Source organism: Aethalodelphis obliquidens, unplaced genomic scaffold (genome assembly GCF_003676395.1).
Source record: "Aethalodelphis obliquidens isolate GAN/ISIS:26980383/991018 unplaced genomic scaffold, ASM367639v1 scaffold10, whole genome shotgun sequence".
Taxonomy (NCBI): Eukaryota; Metazoa; Chordata; class Mammalia; order Artiodactyla; family Delphinidae; genus Aethalodelphis; species Aethalodelphis obliquidens.
This window is the reverse complement of record NW_020837954.1, coordinates 32309561-32335891: the sequence shown is the minus strand read 5'-3', so window position 1 is coordinate 32335891 and position 26331 is coordinate 32309561. Positions and strand designations below refer to the sequence as shown.

The 26331-nt window shown below is 36.0% G+C and overlaps 2 protein-coding genes across 8 annotated transcripts in view; both read right to left on the bottom strand.

Annotated features, from left to right (window-relative positions):
- Window positions 1-26331, bottom strand: part of KIAA0586 (KIAA0586 ortholog) — a 106557-nt gene that overhangs the window by 55196 nt on the left and 25030 nt on the right. For all 7 annotated transcript variants that reach the window (XM_027111376.1, XM_027111374.1, XM_027111373.1 and 4 more), the window contains 7 exons: window positions 23125-23319; window positions 21471-21658; window positions 19557-19670; window positions 17950-18030; window positions 9415-9608; window positions 7740-7858; window positions 2653-2852 (listed from right to left, as the gene is read on the bottom strand). In XM_027111376.1, coding sequence (XP_026967177.1) covers window positions 2653-2852; window positions 7740-7858; window positions 9415-9608; window positions 17950-18030; window positions 19557-19670; window positions 21471-21658; window positions 23125-23319 — 1091 coding nt within the window. The remainder of the gene's footprint in view (window positions 1-2652; window positions 2853-7739; window positions 7859-9414; window positions 9609-17949; window positions 18031-19556; window positions 19671-21470; window positions 21659-23124; window positions 23320-26331) is intronic.
- On the bottom strand, window positions 10820-11448 carry LOC113622808 (deoxyuridine 5'-triphosphate nucleotidohydrolase, mitochondrial). Its single transcript, XM_027111380.1, has one exon. It carries the CDS (start codon window positions 11379-11381, stop codon window positions 10887-10889), a length of 495 nt encoding a protein of 164 aa, XP_026967181.1. The 5' UTR covers window positions 11382-11448; the 3' UTR covers window positions 10820-10886.

Here is a 26331-nt window from a genome sequence, read left to right as displayed (position 1 = left end):
TGTGTGTGTGTGTGTGTGTGTGTGTGTGTGTGTGTGTGTGTGTGTGTACACACCACATCTTCTTTATCCATTCGTCTGCTGATGGACACTTAGGTTGCTCCTATAACCTGGTAATTGTAAGTAATGCTGCTGTGAACGTTGGGGTGCATGTATCTTTTCAAATTAGTGTCTTTGGTTTTTTTGGATATATACCCAGCAGTGGGACTGCTGGGTCACATGGTAATTCTATTTTTAGTTTTTTGAGACTTAAGTCATTTCATATGTGTATAGATTTTCTATAGAATAAATTCCCAGAAGTGAGACTGCTTGGTTAAAGGGCTAATTGCATTCTTAATTTGAATACATATTACCAAATTTCCTTCTACACGGTTATATTATTTTATCAATGCAATAACACCAGAAGGTATGAGAATTCCCAATTCCCAAAGATTTGCTGAACCATGGTGTTAATCAAACTTTTAGAGTGTTACCAATTTGATCAGTAAAAATGGATTCAATGATTTTTTTTTCTCACTATCAGTGAGACTGACCATCTTTTTGTATGTATGTGGGCCATTTGTATTTCCTTTTTGTGTGTGAACTGTCTGGACATGTCTTTTCCCCATTTCTCTATTTGTCCTTTTTTTCTCTTTCTAAAACATATTTTTATAGTGGGGTGACTGGCCTTTATTCTGTATTATGAGTTGCAAAGAGATACACAATTTAAAAATTATGAAGCATATCAGAAATTCTATAGCATTGCTTAATTATTAGCATATTCTTAGCTTTGTTTTTTAAGTGATAGAAATATACTATGTTTTATTCTTCTTGACTGCATAAACCTATAGCCTAAGACAGTTGTTTTCAAATATAATGCTACTGACTCATCATCATGAGAGGATTTAAAGGTATCCTACTAGTCTTGGTAATGGGTAATAATGATAAACAATGAGTTACTGAGTATTTACCAAGTTCCAGGCCCTAGATTAAGCTCTTTTATATACCATCTTATTGAATCTTCCACAAAATCTTCTATGATGGCTCACAAGATACAGTATCATAAAGATGTCAATTCTCCTCAAATTAAACCAATCAAAATTGAATTAATTCCCCCCCAAATCCCAACAAAATATTTTACAGAACTTGAAAATTAATTTTAAAACATATATCAAAGATGAAAAGGCCAAAAAAAGCCATGGCAATTCTGAAGATAAGGAACAATATGGCAATGGGGGAGGGGAACTTGGCCTCCTTAATATTTGGAAAGCAGATTTTGGTAAAGCCGTCATCATTTAAACTCTGAGTATTTTATCTCTAGTATACAGATAAGACTAAAGTAACAGAGCTGAGGGTTCATATTCAGAACTTCCCAACTCCAGAGTCCATGCTCTCAACAATTACATTTATTTCCTATTTATACTGATTTTTCTGTATTTTCTCATTAAATCACCCTTATGAAAATATCCGAAATATATGGGCAGAAGACAAACCAAAGTTAATTAGCATAGAGATAACCACAATTCTGATATTGGCATGCATTACTAATGAGCTAATAAATAAAGCACAGAACAAAAGTATGTACCAAATCTCTGGCACACTAATCACACGACACCAATTACATTACACCAATCTCCGTAGAATTCAAACATGTAACTTTACGTTTATATACCTCAGATGAGTCAGTTTAAATGTTTCACCTATATAAAATGATGTTTTTATGATCAACAGGATCAGAATTGACCATTAAGTTTTAAACAGTTGGTAATACAGAGTACATTCTGGTTTTGTATAATTTCTTTTTCTTTTTAGTTTTTTAAAATTTTCATACAGTTTTTAAAGGTTACATTCCATTTACATTTATTACAAAATATTGGCTCTACTCCCTGTGTTGTACAGTACATCCTTGAGCCTATCTTACAGCCAATGGTTTGCACTTTCCACTGCCCCACCCCTATATTGCTCCTCCCACCCTCCACTGGTAGTGGTTTTGTATAATTTCATGTTGCTATAATAAATTAGAAACTCTATTTAACATAGAAAGGCTGATTAAACAAACAATAACAAAAATGTCTGAAATATACTTTCTTTTAAAGATTAAAAATATCACTTTACATAAGAACCAAAAGCAGTACATGTGATTTTTAGCTATATCTTGAATTTTAAAAGAATTAGCTATAAGGATATTCTTGGAACAACTGGGGAAATTCAAATATAGACTCTATATTATATAGTATTAACAGATCCATGTTAAATATGGAGAGCATAATAATGGTATTTTGGTTATGTAATAAAGAATCTTGTTCTTAGGAGATACTACTGATGCTTTTAGAAGTGTCATGATATCTGCAACTTTCAAATGAGTTTTAAAGCATATATAATAAACAACATATAAAGACAGATAAAGAAAATGTGTCGAAATGTTATCAGCTGGTAAATGTAGGTAAAGCTTACACAGATGTTCATTGTATCATACTTTCAACTTTCTATAGATTTTAAAGTTTTTAAAATAAAATGCTGGAGGAATTGTTATTGTAATCAAAGCCACAAGAAACCAATCTCCACCACAAACTATGGTCTTATGACCCAATTTAAAATCTGTCCATTTTACTGTTCTTTAACAAAGGTATCAAAAATTCCCCAGGGCTCCAAGTCATGAAGGAAAGTCACACTTACCAGCAAGTGTGTTTTGCTTATTGAAACATCCCCAGAAACACTTGTAACAACAGGACCTGGCTTCTTTGCTTCTCTGTCACCCAGCAAGATGGCAATGGTTTCAGCAAGAGCTTCATTCACAAAATGCCTAATAATGTCTGAATTCACAGGAACACCGGCATCAACAAAAAGCTGGAGGGCACCACTGCTGGTTCCTTCCACTAAAAAAATGAAAGAATTTCAGAGTAAGTGTGCAGGAAACATGCTTGCATTCTAAGCCTTAATTCTTAAAATTTTAGAGATGTGAACATATGTGTATGAGATGGTGTGAGGAGGAATAAAATGAAAATACAAAATCTACTTATTGTGACAGAGAATAAGATGGTAACTCACATAATGAACATCCTCTCTAAACAAACTAAAAAGGGGAGGAAAACATCTAGATGAAAATTTACTTATATGGCCTCTTCCCTACCACTACAACATTTAGTGATAAAAAGGATTTGCAGGGACTTCCCTGGTGGTGCAGTGGTTAAGATTCCATGCTCCCACTGCAGGGGGCACGGGTTGAATCCCTGGTCAGGGAACTAAGATCCTGCATGCCGCTCAGCACGCCCCCCCCCCCCCCCCCCACAAAAAAAGATTTGTATCCACATTAAATGTTTTCATCTGAAAACAATCCACATTTCCAAGAGTAGGGCACCAGGAAACACTGTGATAGATCGTGGCAAAACACAGGGACACAATGACTGTGGGGGGATTTTAGAGAAATGGCAGCTTCTTCATAAATATGAAGACAAATCTTACTTCCGTCTAGTTTCAGGTACTTCAGTTACTAACATTACAGGCTAATCCTCCTCAAACTTTTAGAGTAGTTTAGGTGCTTGATGTCAGCAGCTCTATAGTATATTAATTTTCCAAATGGGTTGTACTTTTCACTTGTGTGAATGTACATGAAATTCAGTAAAATTTCCTAAACAGACTTTATTAGGCTTAAAGTGGTTATATTTCTAAAGCACTGTGTGGAACACATGTAAACAGTGATCTATAAAACTTGATGGAGACATGACCTCTCCAAAGAGTACTCCTTAATTAGTACAACTATGGCAGCATTACAGAGAATTCCCTAATAGGTAGGTACAGGTGTCTTGGGATCACTTGTTGAGAGATAAGTAATAGCAATTTACTCTGGAGCTCCATAGCAAAGACTATCACAATCCCAAATTTATATTCAACAGTATATATCAACACATCTCCATTTTTAGTTCCCATAATTCATTGTTTTGGCATGACCAAAAATCAGAATATCTCTGTTATAAAACCCAAAAGTCCTACCCAGACATAGGCAAAACAAAAGCAAACACACATGCTTTTAAAGAAAAGGGAACAGGATCTAAATACCCTCTATATTAGACCATCTTTCCTTAAGGCTACAAAGCCTGAATTAGTCTCACTGAAACCACCACCCGACCCATGTGAAGGACTGCTAAGAGGACTATCACTAGCCCTGATTTGCGCTAGCAGGAGAGACTGGTGGAGAGTCCAAGCACTCCAAAATATGCCATCGAGGTGTATGACCTAGCAATGAAGAAAGCATCTGGCAGTTTGGACAGTATCCATCATAAACCGGACAAATCTTTGGAGACACTTGTTTGTTTTCCTGGACTGGTCTCCTTGTCTTGGGACTGCTGAATACCATCTCCACAACAAGAATTTTGACCAAAAGCTACAGAAGTCCGACTATCTGTTTCTCCAAGGCATATTTCATGGTCCTTTGCCTTTTTAGCTTCCAGTCCTTTTTTATTCCAGTTTCACTTGGTATTTTCCATCTGTTCCTTTTTCAACAGATTTTGAAATAGTCTCAGAGCAATTATTTGTATGAACTGGTTTTGGTTTTCTCTTGGATTTGTATTCCTAGATGTCTTCTTCTGAAAAAGTATCTTCTAACATGACAAAATGATTTTATCATTAAAGAAGCACTAATCTTAAGTAAAAAAAATTTCCTCATAACTTTGTTGGTCATTTTATTCCTTCCTTCAAAAAATGAGAAGATGAAAGAAAACCTGGGATAGTAGCAGTGGAAGAGGCATTTGAGTTATACTAAATAGGAAGAATTAATCAAATATAAGAATAAATTGCATGGAGCCAGGACATTGGACGTGGCTGGGTGTGGACTGAGGAAGACCAAAGAAAACAAAGTAGAACAAGTGATATTCCAAGGCTTTGGAAACTGGGCACTTGGAAAATAGTGGTATCATTAACAGAAAGAGCAACAAAGGAGGAATAAGGTTGGTTAGAAAAATGAGATGCATTCTGGACACACCAAGTTTGGTATGCCAGTGAAGCATCAAGTAAAATATTCATCAACAGGCAAAACTGCAAGTTTACAGCCTAAATGTGTAGCTTAGGGGTCATCAACTGACACAGGATAACTATCGCCAAGAAGAGACTAGAAAAACAGAAAAGAAAGAGGGCAGGGGACAGAAGCTTAGGGGAAATTTTTTATTCAAGTAGAAAAAAGATGAGGAAATGAGGTCCTAAAGAAATTAAAAAGATAAGGGGAAGAACAATAGAATGAATTCTAAGAAACCAAAACCAGTAGAACATTTTAATAATTAGAGGTAGTCAACAATGCCCATACTAGAGCCTTCTAGGAGAATAAGGATTTGAAAAAAGGTTATCTCTGAGAACCAAATGCTGTAAGAGAGGAATTTCATTAACGAGAAGAAGAAAGCCAGCTCATAAAAACTAAAGAGAAAGTGAGAAATGAGAAAGTAAAGCAGTAAATACAGACTCTAATGTCTAGGATTTAGGCAGTTAAGGGGTAGTTTAAGAAGGAGGAAGAGGAGGTTATTCTGGACTGGAAAGAAGTGGAAAAAAAATAGAGGTAACGATATATAGGAATGTTAAAAAAAAAAAAGAGCTAGAAAGCTGGAGAACTTATACCATCCAATTTCAAGACTTATTTTTAAGTTACAATAATCAAGAAGCCCAGTGTTGATGTAAAGACAGACTTGTAGATCAATGGGACCAAACAGCAAGTCCAGAAACAGATCCAAACATATATAATAGCCAGATGATTTCCAACAAAGGTGTCAAGGCAATTCAGCAGGAGGAAGGATAATCTTTTCAACAAATAACGCTAGAAAAATTGGATATCCATACACACAAAAAAAAATCTTGATCTTTACTTCACTCTACATATAAAAATTAACTCAAAACACACCATAGACCTAAATTTATAATCTAAAACTATAAGGTTTCTATAAGAAAACACAGGAGAAAATCTTAATGATGTTGGGCAAAGATTTCTTAAACAGTATACCCCCAAAATCACAAGCTATAAAAGAAAAATTGATAAATTAAACTTCATCAAAATTAATCTCTGGTCTTCAAAAGACAATGCTGAGAAAGCAAAAGGTAAGATAAAAACTAGGATAACACATTGCAAAACATATGCAATAAAGGACTTGTATCCAGAATAAAGAACTCAATAATAGTAAGACATAGACCCCAGTTAAAAACTGAGCAAAAGAGTTTTAAAGATACTTCATCAAAGTAAATATACAAATGACAAATAAGCACAAGAAAAATTGTACAACATCATTAGTTACTGGGGAAATGCAAACAAAACCCCGATGAGATATCTCCACATGCTTAGTGAATGACTATAATTAAAAACATTGACAACAAGCATTAGTAAGGATGTGGAGCAGCTGGAACTCTCATTCACTGCTGGTTGGAATGCAAAATAGAACAGCCACTTTGGAAACATTTAGCGGTTTCCTATAAAGTTAGATATCTACTTACCATATGACCAAGAGAAATTAAAAGATGTATGTGAAAGATTAGTTTGCAAATATACATAGCACAGCTGTATTTATAATAGTCAAAAACTAAGACTACAAATGTCCATCAACGGGTAACTGGATTAACAAATTATGGTACATACATGGAGTGTAATATTTATTACTATATGCAACAACATGACTGTCAAAGCATTATGCTAAATAAAAGAAACCAGACACAAAAGACTAAATACTGTATGATTACATAAGTATGAAATTCTAGAAAAGGCAAAATTCAATGATAGAAAGTAGATCAGTGGTTGTTAGGGTGTAGTAGGCATGGGAGGGGGTTAGGGATTGACTGCAAAGTGGCAAGAGGGGACTGTTGGGGATGATGGAAATGTTTTTCTATAACATGACTGTGTGGCTAACACGTGGTTGTGTTTGTTTAACAAAACTTGTCAAACGGTACACTTAGCATTCGTGAATTTTACGGCAAGTAAATTATGCCTCAAAAAGCTAATGGAGAAAGAGGGGGAAGAAGAGGGAAGGAGAGGAGGATGAAAAGGAGGAAGAAGGAGGGAGAAAAGAGGAAGAGGAAGGAGGAAGAAGAGGTGAATGGTGTGGGCTCCCTAAAGAAAGAGGCTCTATCCATTCAGGGAATACTTAAACTCTTCTTAGGTGTCAGTCAAGGGCTAGGCTCTAAAGGAGAATCACGCTTACTTGTGAGTAATTTATAGTCTAGTGAGTGAGACAGATATGCAAGCCAATCATAATACAGTTTGATGATTACTATAACAAAGGTACACAGACACAGGGGCCTCCCTGGTGGCGCAGTGGTTGAGAGTCTGCCTGCTGATGCAGAGGACACGGGTTCGTGCCCCGGTCCGGGAACATCCCACATGCCGCGGAGCGGCTGGGCCCGTGAGCCATGGCTGCTGAGCCTGCGTGTCCGGAGCCTGTGCTCCGCAACGGGAGAGGATACAACAGTGAGGGGGCCGCGTACCGCAAAAAAAAAAAAAAAAAAAGATACACAGACACACAAACAAACACACACAAAGTGCTATGGGAAAGAATGGAGAGATTGGGGGTAGGAGGGATGGACGCTGATAGCATAATCTGAATGCTGCAGTATGTAATAAGGGACTGAGGGAGAAATAACTTCCACTACAGAAAACTGGGAAGTGACGTTGAAAAGAAGAGGACTTTTATCTTTTGTCAACCAAGGACTATGTGACCTCTAGAATATATAAATCCACAACAACCTGAAGGTTTTGTCTTATAATAACAAAAAAAGCTAAAAGATTCCATTTCACTTACCAATGTCAGAAGTCAATGGCTCACTGGCCTCACTGACTGAGACACTGATGTCAGCTGTGGCCTGCTGTTGGACTGGAAGAAGCCCAGAGATCATTCTTGACATTATTTCTTGTTCTACCCTGGGGGAAAAAAGTTAAGGATTCCTAAATTTAGTTGAAATGTATAGTGGTTAGAAATAACACCCTTAAAAATAACTGGTACCGGGCTTCCCTGGTGGCCCAGTGGTTGAGAGTCCGCCTGCCAATGCAGGGGACACGGGTTCGTGCCCCAGTCCGGGAAGATCCCATGTGCCGTGGAGCAGCTGGGCCCGTGAGCCATGGCCACTGAGCCTGCACGTCCGGAGCCTGTGCTCCACAACGGGAGAGCCCACACAGTGAGAGGCCCACGTACCGCAAAAATAAAAAAATAAAAAAATAAATTAAAAAAAATAACTGGTACCCATGGACACAAACATTTAAATGTGAAAGCAGTCATTCTGAAAGTTGAATCTGGAAAGAAGAAAAACTTCCAATATATCTCCTAGAAAAACAAACCGAATCTCTGTGTGGGAGACAGTTTATCAAATTAAAATCTTTCTGATCAGTCTAATGAAAACTTCAACAGCCCTCGTAAATTCAAAATAAGGTTTAGGTCAATGATTACCTGGCATATCATGCACCTAAAATGTTGGGTTCCCTACTCTGAAAGCACATATAAAACCCCACAAGATCAAAGCTAGAAAAGGAGTCCAGCTGCCCTCTCTTCAAGGAAATAAATATATAGACTGCAACACAGGTAGTTTTCCTCTGAAAAGGGAAAGAAAATTTCAACGTCATTTTTAGGAAGGGAAGTAGGACAGGAAAAGGAAGGGAAACACAATAAGAGACTGCTTTTTTGTACATTTCTTTAGCGAAGCTAACAGCCTTCTTAATTATTATTATACAAGTAATAGATGTTCATTGTAAAAATCAGAGAACGCATAAAAGTTAAAAAAAAAAATAAGGCTCACTCACAATCCCAGATTCAAGAATAAACAAAGTTAGTTAACAATTTGGTATTATTTTTCAATATTTTTCGCACGCACATTTATTTTTGAGTGAGCTCTTCTAAACTGTGGTTGCATCATTAGTACCCTGCTTCATTTATGCCCCAGTGTTATTAATATCTTTCTACATCATTAAGTATTTTTCTAAACCCAATCATGATAACTGTATGAATATTCAGTTGTTTAGTTTATTCCATAACTTCTTTAAGGTTTCCCACAGGTAAATATAGGTATAAAAGTAGAGTTTATGAGTTTATATAAGTAACAAACAAAACAGTGCCTTGTTTGTAGTAAGCACTATAAGTGCTAAGTATTCTATGGCCTAGTAGCAGAACTGATTATTTCCTTAGGATAAATTTCTGTTAATAAACCACTGGATTAAAGAACTTGTACATTTTTAATGCTTTGTTACTCAGCAATAGCCTCTTTTGTCATAATAGACTGCCTCAGTACAAATATTCAAGGACAGAAACAATACTTGCAACAGTTAGTTAAACCCTCAGCCTCACGTCAGATAGTGTCCAGTGACTACAGCAAAGGAAAAATTTAATAAACAAAAGGAGACAAGGAAGATTTTCAACCAAAATTTCATACGTTCCATTTATACTTGCTACTATAATTCTGTTCATCCCAACACCACTGTAAACTCACCATTGAATTAAGCTATTTTCCAATGTTTCTTTTCTCTGAATTACTTCATCCAGAACATCAGTAGTGGGCTGAAAAGTAGAAGCAACTGGTGGAAACGGAGGGCCATTATATTTTGTAGAAACAACTTTAACACTTCTGTTAAACTCCAGAATTGGTTCAGAGTATTCCAGAATTTCATCACATTTTTCCTCTTCCTGGTAATAATAAAAACAAAACTATTATATTCATGTATCTATTCAACACTTACTGAGTGCTAAGTAGAGATAACTTAGGTAGGTGAATTAACCAACACTTCTAAATTAATCAATAGCATTTTCTAATTGGTGATATCACATTATTTATAGTATACACACTTGTCATATAAATCACATTGAAGAAACTTAATTACACAATTATATTGTGTTTTTAAAGCCCAATATTCAGGGACTTCCCTGGTGGTCCAGCGGCTAAGACTCCATGCTCCCAGTGCAGGGGGCCTGGGTTTCAACCCTGGTCAGGGAACTAGATCCCACATGCCGCAACTAAAAATCCTGCATGCCACAACTAAAAGATCCCACACATCACAACGAAGGTCCCACGTACCACAACTAAGACCTGGCGCAGCCAAATAAATAAATAAATATTTAAAAATATATATATTTATTTTAAACAATCATAAAACAAACTAGAAAACTTGGTTATTCCTACATAAAACATTATTAACATTTCCCTCTATAAATTTATTATCATAGTAAAACTAACACTTCCAAATATTACTGCTCACCCTTACAGAACATATAATTTACAGTTAAATAAGCAGCTAGGTCATCTTACACATTATTTGTACCATCACATCATGATCAAAAAAGTTACTTCCGGAATTTTTAAACTTTTTATTATGAAAAATATACATGTTTAAAAGTGAACAAAATAGTGCTCATGCACTATATCTGTTACATATAAATAATAAGAATCCCACTTAGCTGTTCCCCAGCTTTAACAATTATCAACTCATAACGAACTCTGTGTCATCTATACTTCCCCCATCCACTTTCCCCTTTGCACACCATTTTGAAGTAAACCACAGATACCATATCATTTTATCTGTAAATAATGCAATATGTATCTCAAAAAAAGTTAGGGCTCTTTAAAAAATATAACTCAATAATATTGTCCCATTGAAAAATGAAGTCCACAGCTATTAAGTGGCAGAGCAAGGATAGAAACACTTGTCTTTGAAGTCCAAATTCTTTGCTGTTTCTACAATGGTCCTTTCACTTATATATTGAACAGTTGTCTAATGTCTTTGCTATATTCTTACCTTCAAAACATTCATGTTGAGCTCACATGAGAAGACACACTGGTGAGCAAGTAACATTAATGTAGGGCATATCTCTTAATGTTTAAAATAGGATTTTTTTTTTTTTTTAAGCAAAGCCTTTATTTTCAAGGAAAAAAGTATATTTTCTCATTTTCTGTTCTTGTCATAAATTTTAATTATTTCCAGTGGAACCAAAATCTCCTGAACCCCTTTCAGTGTCATCTAAAACTTGAACTTCCTCTATTTCTGGGTAAAATATCCGTTCACAAATGAGCTGTGCAATGCGATCACCCTTTTTGACTTCGAACTTTTCTTTGCCAAAATTAAACAGTACAACACCAACATTTCCTCTATAATCTTCATCTATGACACCAGCTCCTACATCTATGAAGTGTTTTGCAGCCAAGCCAGAACGTGGAGCTACTCTCCCATAGCACCCAGAAGGAAGAGCTATCTGAATGTCTGTTTTCACAAGGGCTTTCTCCATAGGTGGTACTGTGTAATCATAGGCACTGTATAGGTCATAGCCCGCGGCGCGCTCGGACCCCTTGGTCGGAGCGGTGGCGTGCTCCGAAAGCCGGACAAAGCGGAGCCGCATGCCGCCCTTCTCCGCAGGCCGGGCCCGTTTGCTGGGGGAGATGACTTGTGCCTCTTGAGAGCAGGGCATGGCAGGGCAGAACGTGAGCACAAAGGATCAGGCGGAACAAGAGACAGCAGGATGAGCGCAGCGCACCAGTTCTCTAAAATAGGATTTTATTTTATGATTGACAAAACTAGTCTTGGTTCTGAAAGTCTAAGAAATATGAACAAATGTCTTCTTTAAAGTTCACTGACACATCATTATTCAAGTAGTCTCTATGTTCTATGATCTTTTCTCCCATCCTTTATATTTTACTTCCAGCTACTTTTTCCCTCCTTCTATTTAACCATTTCTATCATTTCTATATCTCTTCCTGCTATATGGGCTCTTCCCTTGGATTTTAGACCCCTCACAACTTTTTTTCTGAATATGAACTAACTGGCGAACTTGCCAATAATCCAGAAATGAAAACAGCCAAGTGTAATAGAATGAAGAAAGGACAGACTGGAGAGATGGAAACCAAAGGAAACAGAAAGGAAGAAGGAAGTAGGAAGCAGGAGAGAGGACATGCAGGTGGGAAACAGCTAACAATCATTAAGTTTCATGGAGGTAGCTAGGTGATATAGAAGATAATACTGTACTACAGAATAACAACCTTACAATTTTAAAATAAAAATATATGTAACTGCAAAGTAAAAGGAAGTTTCTCAAAGCTCTGTTACATAATACTGATGGTCAAAAGATATTCAACCGTCAGAAACAAGGCAAGGATGTTCCCTCTCACCACTCCTTTTCAACATTGTACTAGAAGTCCTTGCTAATATAATTAGACAAGAAAAGAAAATTAAAGGTATACAGATTGAGAAGGAAGAAATAAAACTATCTTTGCACATGACATGATCGTCTATCTTTGCACATGACATGATCGTCTATGTAGAAAAGCTGAAAAAATCAACAAAAAGACTCCTGGAATTAATTAGCAATTATGGCAAGTTTGTAGGATACAAGGTTCACATACAAAAGTCCATCACTTTCCTATATGCCAACAATGAACAAGCAGAATTTGAAATTAAAAACACAATGCCATTTACATTAGCACCCCCCCCCAAATGAAATACTTAGGTATAAATCTAACAAAACACGTACAAGATCTATATGAGGACAACTACGTAATTCTAATGAATGAAATCAAGAACTAGATAAGTGGAGAGATATTCCACGTTCATGGAGAGGAAGACTCAATAACGTTAATATGTCAGTTCTTCCCAAATTGATCTATACAGTCAATGTAATTCCAATAAAAATCTCAACAAGTTATTGTGGAGATATCAACAAACTTACTCTAAAAGATATATGGAGAGGCAAAAGACCTAGAATAGCTAATATGATATTGAAGGAGAAGTACAAAGTTGGAGGACTGACACTATCCAACTTGAAGACTTAACAATAATCAAGACAGTGAGGTACTGGTGAAAGAACAGACAAATAAATCAATGGAACACAACAAAGAACCCAGAAATAGATCCACATAAATATAGTCAACTGATCTTTGGCAAAGGAGCAAAGGCAATACAATGGAGCAAAGATAATCTTTTCAACAAATGGTGCTGGAACAAATGGACATTCACAGGCAAAAAAAAAAATTTAGACACAGAGATTACACCCTTCACAAAAATTAACTCAAAATGGATTACAGGGCTTCCCTGGTGGCGCAGTGGTTGCAAGTCCGCCTGCCGATGCAGGGGACACGGGTTCGTGCCCCGGTCCAGGAAGATCCCACATGCCGCGGAGCAGCTGGGCCCGTGAGCCATGGCCATTGAGCCTGTGCGTCCGGAGCCTGTGCTCCACAACGGGAAAGGCCACAACAGTGAGAGGCCCACGTATGGCAAAAAAAAAAAAAAAAAAAAAAAAAAAAATGATTTACAGACCTAAATGTAAAATGCTAAACTATAAAACTCCTAGAGATAACATAGGAGAAAACATAGATGACTGTGGGTATGGCAATGACTTTTTAAATTTAAGACCAAAGGGACAAACCCATGAAAGAACTAATTGATAAGCTGGACTTCATTCAAATTAAAAACTTTTGCTCTGTGAAAACAAATGTCAAGAGAATTAGAAGATAAGCTACAGACTGGGAGAAAATATTTGCAAAAGACACATTCTGATAAAAACTGTTATCCAAAATATACCAAAAAACCCTCTTAAAACTCAATAATAAGAAAACAACCCAATTTTCAAAATGGGCCAAAGGGCTTCCCTGGTGGCGCAGTGGTTGAGAATCTGCCTGCCAATGCAGGGGACACGGGTTCGAGCCCTGGTCTGGGAAGATCTCACATACCGTGGAGCAACTAGCCCCGTGAGCCATAATTACTGAGCCTGCGCGTCTGGAGCCTGTGCTCCGCAACAAGAGAGGCCGCGATAGTGAGAGGCCCGCGCACCGCGATGAGGAGTGGCCCCCACTTGCCACAACTGGAGAAAGCCTCGCACAGAAACGAAGAGCCAACACAGCCATAAATAAATAAATAAATAAAATTTAAAAAAAAGAAAAAAGAAAGGTGAGGAGCTGCAATTAATATATATAAAAAAAAAAAAAAAAAAAAAATGGGCCAAAGACCTTAATGGACACCTCACCAAAGGTGATATAACGATGGCAAACAAGCATTTGAAAAGATGCTCCACATCATATATCAGCAAAATGTGAATTTTTTGATTAATTTTTATTCGAGTATAGTTGATTTCCCATGTTGTGCTAGTTTCTGCTGTACAGCAAAGTGAATCAGTTATACATATACATATATCCACTCTTTTTTAGATTCTATTTCCATACAGGTCATTACAGAGTATTGAGTAGAGTTCCCTGTGCTATACATTTGGTTCTTATATTACTTATCTATTTTATATATAGAGTGTGTATATGTTAATCCCAATCTCCCCATTTATCCCTCCCTCCTCTTTTCCCCCTTGGTAACCATAAGTTTCTTTTCTACATCTGTGACTCTATTTCTGTTTTGTAAATAGGTTCATTTGTATCATTTTTTTAGATTCCGCATATAAGCAATATCATACGATATTTGTTTTTGTCTGATTTCACTCAGTATGAGAATCTCTAGGTCCACCTGTGTTGCTGCAAATGGCATTATTTTGTTCTTTTTTATGACTAATATTCCATTGTATATATGTACTACATCTTCTTTATCCATTCCTCCATTGATGGACATTTAGGTTACTTCCGTGTCCTGGCTATTGTAAATAGTGCTGCAGTGAACACGGGGGTACATGTATCTTTTTGAATTGTGGTTTTCTCCAGATATATGCCCAGGAGTGAGATTACTGGATCATATGGTAGCTCTATTTTCAGCTTTTTAAGGAAACTCCATAATGTTCTTCATAGTAGCTGTACCAATTTACATTCCCACCAACACTGTAGGAGGGCTCCCTTTTCTCCACAACCTCTCCAGCATTTATTGTTTGTAGATTTTTTGATGATGGCCATTCTGACCAGTGTGAGGTGATACCTCATTGTAGTTTTGATTTGCATTTCTCTAATAATTAGTGACATTGAGCATCTTTTCGTGTGCCTGTTGGCCATCTGTATGTCTTCTTTGGAGAAGTATCTATTTAGATCTTCCACCGATTTTTTGATTGTTTGTTTTTTTGATATTGAGCTGCATGAGTTATATGTACATTTTGGAGATTAATCCCTTGTCAGTCACTTCATTTGCAAATACTTTCTCCCACTCTGTGGGTTGTCTTTTCATTTTGTTTATGGTTTCCTTCGCTGTGCAAAAGCTTTTAAGTTTCATTAGGTCCCATTTGTTTATTTTTGTTTTTATTTTCATTACTCTAGGAGGGGGATCAAAAACGATCTTGCTGTGATTTATGTCAGAGAGCATTCTGTGTTTTCCTCTAAGATTTTTATAGTCCCTGGTCTTACATTTAGGTCTTTGACCCATTTTGAGTTTATTTTTGTGTATGGTGTTAGGGAGTGTTTTAATTTCATTCTTTTACATGTAGCTGTCCAGTTTTCACAGCACCACTTATTGAAGAGACTGTCTTTTCTCCACTCTATGTTCTTGACTCCTTTGTCACAGATTAGGTAACCACAACTGTGTGGGTTTATCTCTGGACTTTCTATCCTGTTCCATTGAGCTATATTTCTGTTTTTGTGCCAGTACAACACTGTTTTGATGACTATAGCTTTATAGTATAGTCTGAAGTCAGGTAGCCTGATTCCTCCAGCTCCGTTTTTCTTTCTCAAGGTTGCTTTGCTATTCAGGGTCTTTTGTGTTTCCATACAAACTGTAAAATTTTTTGTTCTAATTCTGTGAAAAATGCTATTGGTAATTTGATAGGGATTGCACTGAATCTGTAGATTACTTTGGGTAGTATAGTCATTTTAACAATATTGATTCTCCCAATTCAAGAACATGGTATATCTCTCCATCTGTTTGTCTCGTCTTTGATTTCTTTCATCAGCATCTTATAGCTTTCTGAGTACAGGCCTTTTGCCTCCTAAGTAGGTTTATTCCTAGGTATTTCATTCTTTCTGATGCACTGGTAAATGAGATTATTTCCTTAATTTCTCTTTCTGATCTTTTGTTGTTAGTGTATAGGAATGCAAGAGATTTCTGTGTATTAATTTTGTACCCTTCAACTTTATCAAATTCATTGATGAGCTCTAGTAGTTTTCTTTTTTTTAATTAATTAGTTTATTTATTATTTTTGGCTGCATTGGGTCTTTGTTGCTACATGCAGGCTTTCTCTAGTTGCGGCAAGTGGAGGCTACTCTTCGTTGCAGCGTGTGGGCTTCTCATTGTGGTGGCTTCTCTTGTTGCAGAGCACAGGCTCTAGGCGCACAGGCTTCAGTAGTTGTGTCACATGGGCTCAGTAGTTGTGGCTCGTGGGCTCTAGAGTGCAGACTCGGTAGTTGTGGCGCATGGGCTTCGTTGCTCCATGGCATGTGGGATCTTCCCGAACCAGGGCTCAAACCCGTGTCCCCTGCATTGGCAAGCAGATTCTCAACCACTGTGTCACCAGGGAAGTCCCTCTAGTAGTTTTCTGGTAGCATCTTTAGGATTTTTATGGATAGTATCATGTCATCTACAAACAGTTTTACTTCTTCTTTTCCAATTTGGCTCCTTTTACTTCTTTTTCTTCTCTGACTGCCATGGCTAGGACTTCCAAAACTATGTTGAATAAAACTGGAGAGAGTGGGTATCTTTGTCTTGTTCCTGATCTTAGAGGAAATGCTTTCAGTTTTTCACTGTTGAGAATGATGCTTGCTGTGGGCTTATATATGGCCTTTATTATGTTGAGGTAGAGAAATGTAGATTAAAACAACAATAAGATACCATTACACACCTATTAGAATGGCCAAAATCTGGAATGCTGACAACACCAAATGCTGGCAAGGATATGAAACAGCAGGAACTATCATTCATTGCTGGTGAGAATGCAAAATGGTACAGCAACTTTGGAAGACAGTTCAGCGGTTTCTTACAAATCTGAAAATACTTTTACCATATAAGTCAGCAATTGTGCTCCTTGATATTTACTCAAAGGAGTTAAAAACTTATGTCCACAGAAAAAATCAGATGTTTGGTTTTGTTTTGTATTCATTTGTTTGGGGTTTTTTGGCTGCACAGCGTGGCTTGCGGGATCTTACTTCTCTGACCAGGGACTGAACCCGGGCTCCTGGCAGTGAAAGCACGGTATCCTAACCACTGGACCACCAGGGAATTCCCTCAGATTTTTATAGCAGCTTTATTCATAATTACCAAAACTTGTAAACAACCAAAATGTGGTTTAGCAGGTGAATGGATAAATAAACTGTGGTCCATCCAGACAATGGAATATTATTCAGTGCTAAAAAGAAATGAGCTATCAAGCCATGAAAAGATATGGAAGAAACTTAAGTGCATTTTACTAAGTGAAAGAAGCCAATCTGAGAAAGCTGCATACTGTATGACTCCAAGTAGACTGCATTCTGGAAAAGACAAAACTATGAAGACAGTAAGAAGATCAGTGGTTGCCAGGGACTGGGGTGGGTAGGGGGGACAGATGAATAGTCAGAACACAGAGGATTTTAGGGCAGAGAAAATACTCTGTATAATAGCATAATGATGAACACATTTTTCCAAATCCATAGAATGTACAACATAAAGAGTGAACCCGGGCTTCCCTGGTGGCGCAGTGGTTGAGAGTCCACCTGCCGATGCAGGGGACACGGGTTCATGCCCCAGTCCGGGAAGATCCCACATGCTGCGGAGCAGCTCGGCCCATGAGCCATGGCCACTGAGCCTGTGCATCTGGAGCCTGTGCTCCGCAATGGGAGAGGCCACAGCACTGAGAGGCCTGTGTACCGCCAAAAAAAAAAAAGAGTGAACCCTAAGGTCATCCATGGACTTTGAGTGATTATGAAGTGTCAGTTTTTAACAAGTCAAAATTGTTGGGGTATGTTGATAATGGGGGAGACCATGCATGTGTGGGGGTAGGGAACATATAGAAAATTTCTGTACATTCCTCTCAATTTTGCTGTGAACCTAAACTGCTCTAAAAATAATAAAGTCTTTAAAAAGAAAAGATAATCAAATCGCGTAAAAAAATGCTAGTAGAAAAATAAATTCACATGATTGCTAATAAGCTTTGTTACCTGTATGATATCGATTACTTCATCGAAGTTAGTTCCTGGAAACTTCACCTCTTCTTCATCTGCCTTCATAAATTCTGGAGTCTAAGAAAGCATTTTCAGAAAGTTTTGGTTGTGTTTAATGTCTTTTTAATTTATACCTAATTTATCATAATACCATAGCATAAGCTTATAATTACATGCTCCTATTTTTTATTTTGATATCCTGCTCAGACTTGATTTAACTAGTAAATGAAATCCAAGCTAGTCTCCAAGTTATCGTTTCAATAGCTATAAAAAACTAGGTATCAGTTTTTCTATCAAGGATTCCACCAACAATGCAACTTAAGTCAACTGATCAAGTTGATATAATTGTGATTTCTCTCCTAGAATTAAGGTAAAGAAATGTGTTTGTATGTATAGATATATGAGTTTACACATATACAAACTCACAAAAAGACAGATACAGAATCAAATAATTTAGAAAGACAAACAAAATAATTATTTTACAAATTTAGCCTCTAGGCCTCACTATATATAATCTAGTCACCAAAAACCACAATAGACAATTCCTGAGAGCAGAATGATGAACAGTCCAAAAAATTATTTGTAATCATATATGTTTTAATAAACTTCTGGTTAAAAAAATTATTGATGAAAAATAAAATTAGGCACAAGAGCCATTCAGGGCCAGTTCTATTTTACTATTTCTGATTGTGAAAAAGTGATGATCTTCCTCTCCTTAAAACTGTATCCTCAATGAACAAGTTTGCTTACAATAGAGGAAACCTGGGGAAATGTTACAGTGCTATTTTGCTGTGTAGTAAAGTCATAATTTTGTCATTCAATCACAAGCAGCAAAGAAATATTAGAAAGAAATGCATATTTTTGCATCGTGTCAACAGTATAACGACAAAGTAACATCCCAAAACATAAACTCCAATTGTCACTATAAAATTCACATTCAGGAAAACTATAATTTAATTCCCATTTAAATCAAGATTCTTCTCCAAAGAGACAGAAATTCTTTCTTCACATATGAGTCTTACAACTTAAGTTACCAAATAGTTACACTAAGGATTATCATTTTCAGAACATTTATAAATGTAAGGATATTAAACAAACTTTCTTTTTCAAGTTCATAAGCAACTTCAGGGACTTCCCTGGTGGAGCAGTGGTTAAGAATCTGCCTGCCGGTGCAGGGGACAACAGTTCGATCCCTGGTCAGGGAAGATCCCACATGCTGTGTAGCAACTAAGCCCATGCACCACAACTACTGAGCCTGCGTGCCACAACTACTGAGCCCACGTGCCACAACTATTGAAGCCTAGAGCCCGCACTCTGCATCAAGAGAAGCCACTGCAATGAGAAGCCTACGCACCGCAATGAAGAGTAGCCCCCACTCGATGGAACTAGAGAAAGCCCACGCGCAGCAACAAAGACCCACGCAACCAAAAATAAATTAATTGATTAATTAAAAAAAAAAGCAATTTCACATTTGTTTTGAATCTTTTCCTTAAAACGAAAATTATTAAAATAGATTATAATGGAAGACTTTGCATGGAATAACATTAGTTAAAAATCCATAGTAAGACATTGCTCAAAGATATAGAATACATTTCTGAACATACCTGTATCCAGGTTTTCAGAGGAGGAGGAGGAGATGCTTCTTTGGGACAAGACGGAGATAGACCAACATCAGCACTACCATTTGAAATGCTGTCAATATCTACATTGGGTAATACCTAAAACAGAATACAACATCCAGTTTTCAGTTCATCATTTTGACTCAAATATTTGTGAATCTATGTATCAATAACATATTTAACTTTTTATTGCAAAGTCAATGGATAACAAATTTAAATTATGAAAGCGTATTTTACAAAATTTGGAAAATAAAAGGGAAACACAAAGAATCCTATTATCTTAAGACAACATCATTTTTCCTATTCCCTTTATGTTTTTACTAACCACTTATGCATAGCTAAAATCTAAAACAGTTTCATTCCTGATTTTCCATTGTAATTAGGTCATAAACACCTTACTATACTTCCATATAGACTTCATAATAGTATTTTAAATGACTGTATAGTATTTCAAGAAAATACATGTCTTATTTAATCATTTCCTGTTGGTAAACATTTAGGATATTCACTATTAGATAGATAGATATATATCACTCCAAAAAACGTCATATATACATAGGGGTTTTTTCCCTGAACTTTGAATTATTTCATTATGCTAGATAGCCAGATATTAGGCTAACTTCTTGAGCCAAAAAGCATAAATATTTAAGATACTTGGTAATTACTGCCCAAATGCAATGAAGAGCTCTATTTCCATCATCAAAAACATAATTAATTGTTTTATCCAACCTTCACCCAAACTAGATAATAGAAGTGTTTCAGCCAGAACAGTTTTTAAATGGAGGTATATTATTGTTATTTTAATTTGCATTACCTTGGTAACTAGCAAGATTTAAATTACTCAATTTGATTGCTTATAACTTCCTCTTCTGTAGAGTCTTATACATGTTCTTTGAATATTTCTGGATTTGCTCTTATGTTTTCTTATTAATTTATGGAGGTTTTTATATTTAAAAATTAAAACTTTCTGTCATATTCCTTTCATATGTTCTCACTGTATGTTGTTTTTCCTTTTCATTTAGGAATCTTTTACATATATAAGTTTTAGATTTTATAGATTCAAATCTATTTTCTATCATAACTAAGATTTTTCCTCTATATCCAGACTTAACTTCATTTTTGATAAGGACTACACGCAATTATCTTCTAATTCTTCTATGTTTTTATATCTTGTAGTTATACTTTAGCCTATTGCCTATTTGGAACTCACTTGATACACAGTAAAAGTTTAGAGTCTAAAACCGATCTACTTTCCACACTGCTAACTAATTATAACATACATTATTTCATTTAAAATAATCTTATTTCCCCCTGAATGAACTATCTATCACATATTACAGTCTTTTTAAATAACCAAGGCTATTTCTGAAATAGGACCAGTATCAAAACACTTTAACTTTTCTAAACCTTTGTTCTTTCAAATGTCAAAATGATCCTAAAGTTCAAGTTTTAAAAAAATATGGCTTTTATTGTTTTTAATACAATTTCACTTAAATTGTACATTAACTTAGGAAGAATTGTCATATTGAATATTTAAGCTTCACATTATAAGTTCTCTCTCCATTCATTCAAGTCCTCTTACATATGTTTGTATAAAATTAAAGTATTAATTATATAAGACAAACACATTAAGTCTTTTTAAACTTAATTATTATATACTATTGAATTGTTCCCTTTGGAATATCATCAAGTCAACTGGATATGAGTTATCAGCTTAGAAAAGATAGCTTAAATCATGCAGAACAAGGATAGCAATATCACATTAATATCATAGTTTTAAAGAAGGAAAGACCCATCATGAAAGCACAGTTTTCATGAAGCGATATAATAGATTTTAAGTACTAAAGTTAAGCCAAATATTTTTTTCCTTAGATTTTTCTGTTCATGCACACTGAATACCTGCACAGTAAGCTGAGGAGGATCCCTTTTTTCTGACTTCATTCCTACAACTGCTATGTTAGGTTTCTTTACTCCAGTTTCTGTTTTTCGAGATGATGGTGGAATAGAAGTAGTCACTGTTACAGGGTGTGGCTTGTTTACAATTACTCCAGCAGGTGGCATGGAATCACTATTACTTTGGGTTTGTCCTAAAAAATTTGGGGGGAAAAGAAGTCAACCATTTCAGAAGTAAAGAGAAATTCTAATATAAAACCTAGATCTTTATGCCTAAATTCTCATAGGAAAGGAAAGCACTATCTGCAATCACCTTTTCCTCTATCATCACCACTGCCATCATACTCACCATGTCATCCTTTTAGCAGCGACTAACATTAGGTGCTCATATGTACTAAACAGTTCACATACACTATCTAATTTAAATAAGCCTATGGAGTATTAATATTATCCACATTTTACATTTGAGGGAGCAGAGGTTTAGAGACATAACTTAATTTGCCAAAGGTTATGACAGTAAGTGGCAAAGCCAAAACTAAAGTGTATTGCATTGTGTTGTATTATTTTTATTCTCAAATCTTCATAGGGCAGCAACAGACAGAAATAAAACCGACAACAAAATACTAGTGTTTGACTACCAATAAAGAGCACGTAGGCCAACTATCTGCTAACTATCATAGCTGTCAAAATTTTGTTACCTTTCACTTCAAAAGTTCCACTTGTTTCCTAAATTTCAAAGTAAAGAGGGACAGTGCAGTGCATTCATTAAAAACACAGACTCTAAAGTCACACTGCCTGGGTTTGACTCTTGGCTCCACTCTAGCTATGTGGCCTTTGACAAATTACTGAACTCTTCTGTGCCTCAGTTTCTTCATTTATAAAATTGGTACATTACCATGCATTTTATACAGTGGATTAAATAAGTTAATATATATAAAGTGCTTAGATCTGTCCCTGGCACACAGTAAGGACTTTATAAGTATCAGCTATTATTTTAGTAGAAGACATGTTTGAACAGACAGCTACCAAGTTGACATGCCATTAACACGTAATATCAAAAATAAAAAATTCTCTTATGTTGAAAAATATTCACATTTAAATAATTCACCAAAATTAAGAATCGCAGTGATATTTAAAGAAAAAAATAGCTATCAAAATTTGAAGAGCTAGTGTGAGAACAAAAATTATTTGCTCAACTTTTACAATGATGGATCTGAGAGGCCTCAAATAAGTTAATAACAAACTATTAGCTTAGAACACACAACTACATAATTTTTACTTATCACGGCCTAGTGCAAAAGTATATAGAAGGTAATTCAAAGTACTTTCTCCTAAGATATGATGATATTAAACCAATCAAAATCCTCAAGTTCTTTAATTATTATGAATATCTATGACATGTCTAAACATTATTTTAATTTCATTTCATCTACAGAAATATATTATAAAATACCAAAAGAATGTTTCCTGTAAGTGAAAATATAGCATCATTTCAGAGACTGCTACTACACAAGTAAGACACATTCTGAGGTCCTACTCACAAATACAAACAACACATAAAGGAAAAGGTAGGTGACTACTATGTCAGTATCACTTTGTAATTTCTGCTATTGCTGATTAGAATTCTAAAATTTACCCCATATATTTTGTTGTGTCTTACCTAAAAGAACTGCCATAGGAATTAGATGACCTTCCAGTGTACCTGAAAAAGTAGGCATTTCCCGGCTTGGGCTGAACAAATACTGCTGCTCACCAGGAGACAGTGTAGTTATGGTATGTTGCAGTTTAGAATCTGTCTTTGTAGGTTTTGTTGCATAAAAGTCAGTTTGTGTTCTTATTGACTTCACTTTAGTACCTATAATAATGACCAATGGCAGATATTTTAAAATATTGTTTGAACATCTACTATGCAGTCATCTACAAATATAGCAACCCTTCTTCACAGAAAGATCTCATTCTATATAATAAGGTTACAGGGCCCCAAAATATAAGTAAACCAGGGGTTGGCAAACTTTTTCTTAATTGGTCAGATAGTAAATATTTTAGCCTCATTGGCCGTGTGGTCTCAGTGGCAACATCTCAACTCTGCTGTTGTAGCATGAAAGCACTCATAGACAATACTTAAATGAATGAGTATAGCTATGTTCCAATAGAGCTTTATTTATAAAAACAGGCAGCTGACCTGCAGGTCATGGTTTTTCAACCTCTGAATAGATGTAACAACTTGTGCAGCTACTATGATAGAAAAGATACAATAACTAGAATAAAATGTTGAATAAAGATTCAAAAGAATATTCAGAACGTATTATTTAACTTGTTACATTTTTTCCTATGAGTATAAGAAAGTTAATGATCATTTTTGGAATTGAAAATTTTTTCATCCTCTCATTATTCTGTATAACCAGGCTTTATCCTTTGAAATTATGTACAGATAATCAAATTCTATACTTATTAAAACCTTGCAGAAGTTAATAACATTATACATTTTTAATCACTATTTAGTAAACCTATATAGATATTAAATCCTGAATTCTTAAATAATTAGAAGTTTTTCTGATTATCTGTCTCTCTGGAGAAGAACATAAATTTCTGTGGAACCTGAGAAAAGTGAAGAAAACTAAAAGTGTAAAGGAAAAGAAACTAAAATCTCCTCTATTGATAAATAAATACCTGACATTTCTACATTTTTACTTTTAATATAAGAGTAGTTTTATAAATCTAGACTTTTAAATATAGTTTTATGATCCGAGGAAGAAAAATTTTAGTATCACATCTATATATTTTTTTCATCATGTTCTCAAGTATTCATTCATTCAATTGAAGGAATATTTTTCTTGAATGTTTATTTATTTTTGATAAATTTATTTATTTATTTTTGGCTGCATTGGGTCTTTGTTGCTGCGTGTGGGCTTTCTCTAGTTGTGGTGAGCGGAGGCTACTCTTCGTCGTGGTGCATGGGCTTCTCATTGCAGTGGCTTCTCTTGTTGTGGAGCATGGGCTCTAGGTGCATGGGCTTCAGTAGTTGCAGCACACGGGCTCAGTAGTTGTGGTGCATGGGCTTAGTTGCTCCATGGTATGTGGGATCTTCCTGGACTAGGGATCGAACTCATGTCCCCCTGCGTTGGCAGGCGGATTCTTAACCACTGTGCCACCAGGGAAGTCCTCCAGTTTAAGAGGATTAAGACAATGTCTTACTTTTTGTGGCCTTCACAATACCTAGTATAATAATAATGGACACATAAAAGGTATTTGTAAAAAACTTTTTAATTGAACCCTAGCTAGACCTAAGGTAGGTTTTCTTTTTCTTTTTCTGTTTCCACCCAGTTTTGTTTAGTCTGAAAGGGATGCTGTTGCTTATTTCTTACTATAATACAATAGATTAGTTTGAATTCTGGGCTTCCAGGCAACCACCTCAGAGAAGACTGCCATTTAATTTACTTGCTACAAACAAATGGTTCTTCAATGGAGGGGATCTCTGCAGTGGTACTGACACCTCTGCTTCCATGTTTGTACTGTAGGTGCTATATGGAATCTGAAAGGTGCCTAGCAGTAACTTCTCTCACTGCTAACACTCAGAAACTTAAAGGCAGAGGGGGAAGTGAATGTAGATAGTGTCTAATAGTAACATCATAGTAAGCAGTTTTAATGCTTTTAAAGATTTAAAAAATGTATTTAAAGATTTTTTAGAAACAATATCAAAGTCAGATGTACACGGGTTTAGTTGCTTAGTTGCTCCGCGGCACGTGGGATCTTCCCGGACAAGGGTTTGAACCCATGTCCCCTGCACTGGCAGGTGGATTCTTAACCACTGCACCACCAGGGAAGCCCCTTGAATGTTTATTTAAAATATATTTTTTCAGCATTTAAAATGTGTTTGGCATCATTCCAGACACAGGGACTACAAGTACTGAATAAACCAACTGTATTCATGTAGCTTACACTCTAGTAAGGAAAAAAATTGATAAACAAATAAAAGTATAATGTCAGATGGTGAAAAGTGCTATGAGGAACAACAGGCAGAGCAAGGGAATAGAGAGGGTTAGATGATAACATTTTGGATAGGATGGTCAACATAGACCTCTCTGAGGAGCTAACAGCTATGAGCAGAGATTGAAAGAACTGAGTGAGCCATGCAAGGGTCTGAGGGAAAAGCCCTCCAGGCAGAGGGAATAACAGGCACCAAGGCCCAAGGAGGAGCCTGGGTCCATAGGTTCTCAATCACTTCTACCATTAAAAGGGTTACTTCATAAAGTGATTTTTGGATTTAAAAGTATTTTAAAACCTTAACTTATTTTTTTGCAAAGGCTTACCAAACCCCAAATATAAGTCAATAGCAAGGTCTAAGAAACAAGGAAACATTAAGGTAAATATCATCCACAAGCCTAGTAAAATAAAATCTATAGGATTTCTAGATAAACTGACACCCTATATGATCAACTAACTTTTGGAAAGGAAAGGAAGGAAAAATAAAGCAACTGCCACAGCTCCAACTTCCAGAAAGGATCAGAAAGGAAAATGAGTTGGGATCCATGAGTGACGGCATGTTGTCAAAGTGCCTTACAGACTGCTAAAGCACAAGTTGAGAAACTTCAAAATGTAACCAAAGTCAACGGACTCAATATTTAACTAAGAGTTATATTTAAATATACTAGTGAAATGGTAGGTGTGAGTCAAAACATATAGTGATAAATAAAGATATTTTTAGTTGTGTACAAAAGTAACAAAAAATTTTCCCCTTTGCTAACTAAGGCTCTTTGAGGACAAACCAAACTGCAAAAGTGCCCATAAGCACTTTTATGATAATGTACAGCATATGGCTTATCTTTCTGTTCATAAAGAATGTGATGGGGCTTCCCTGGTGGCACAG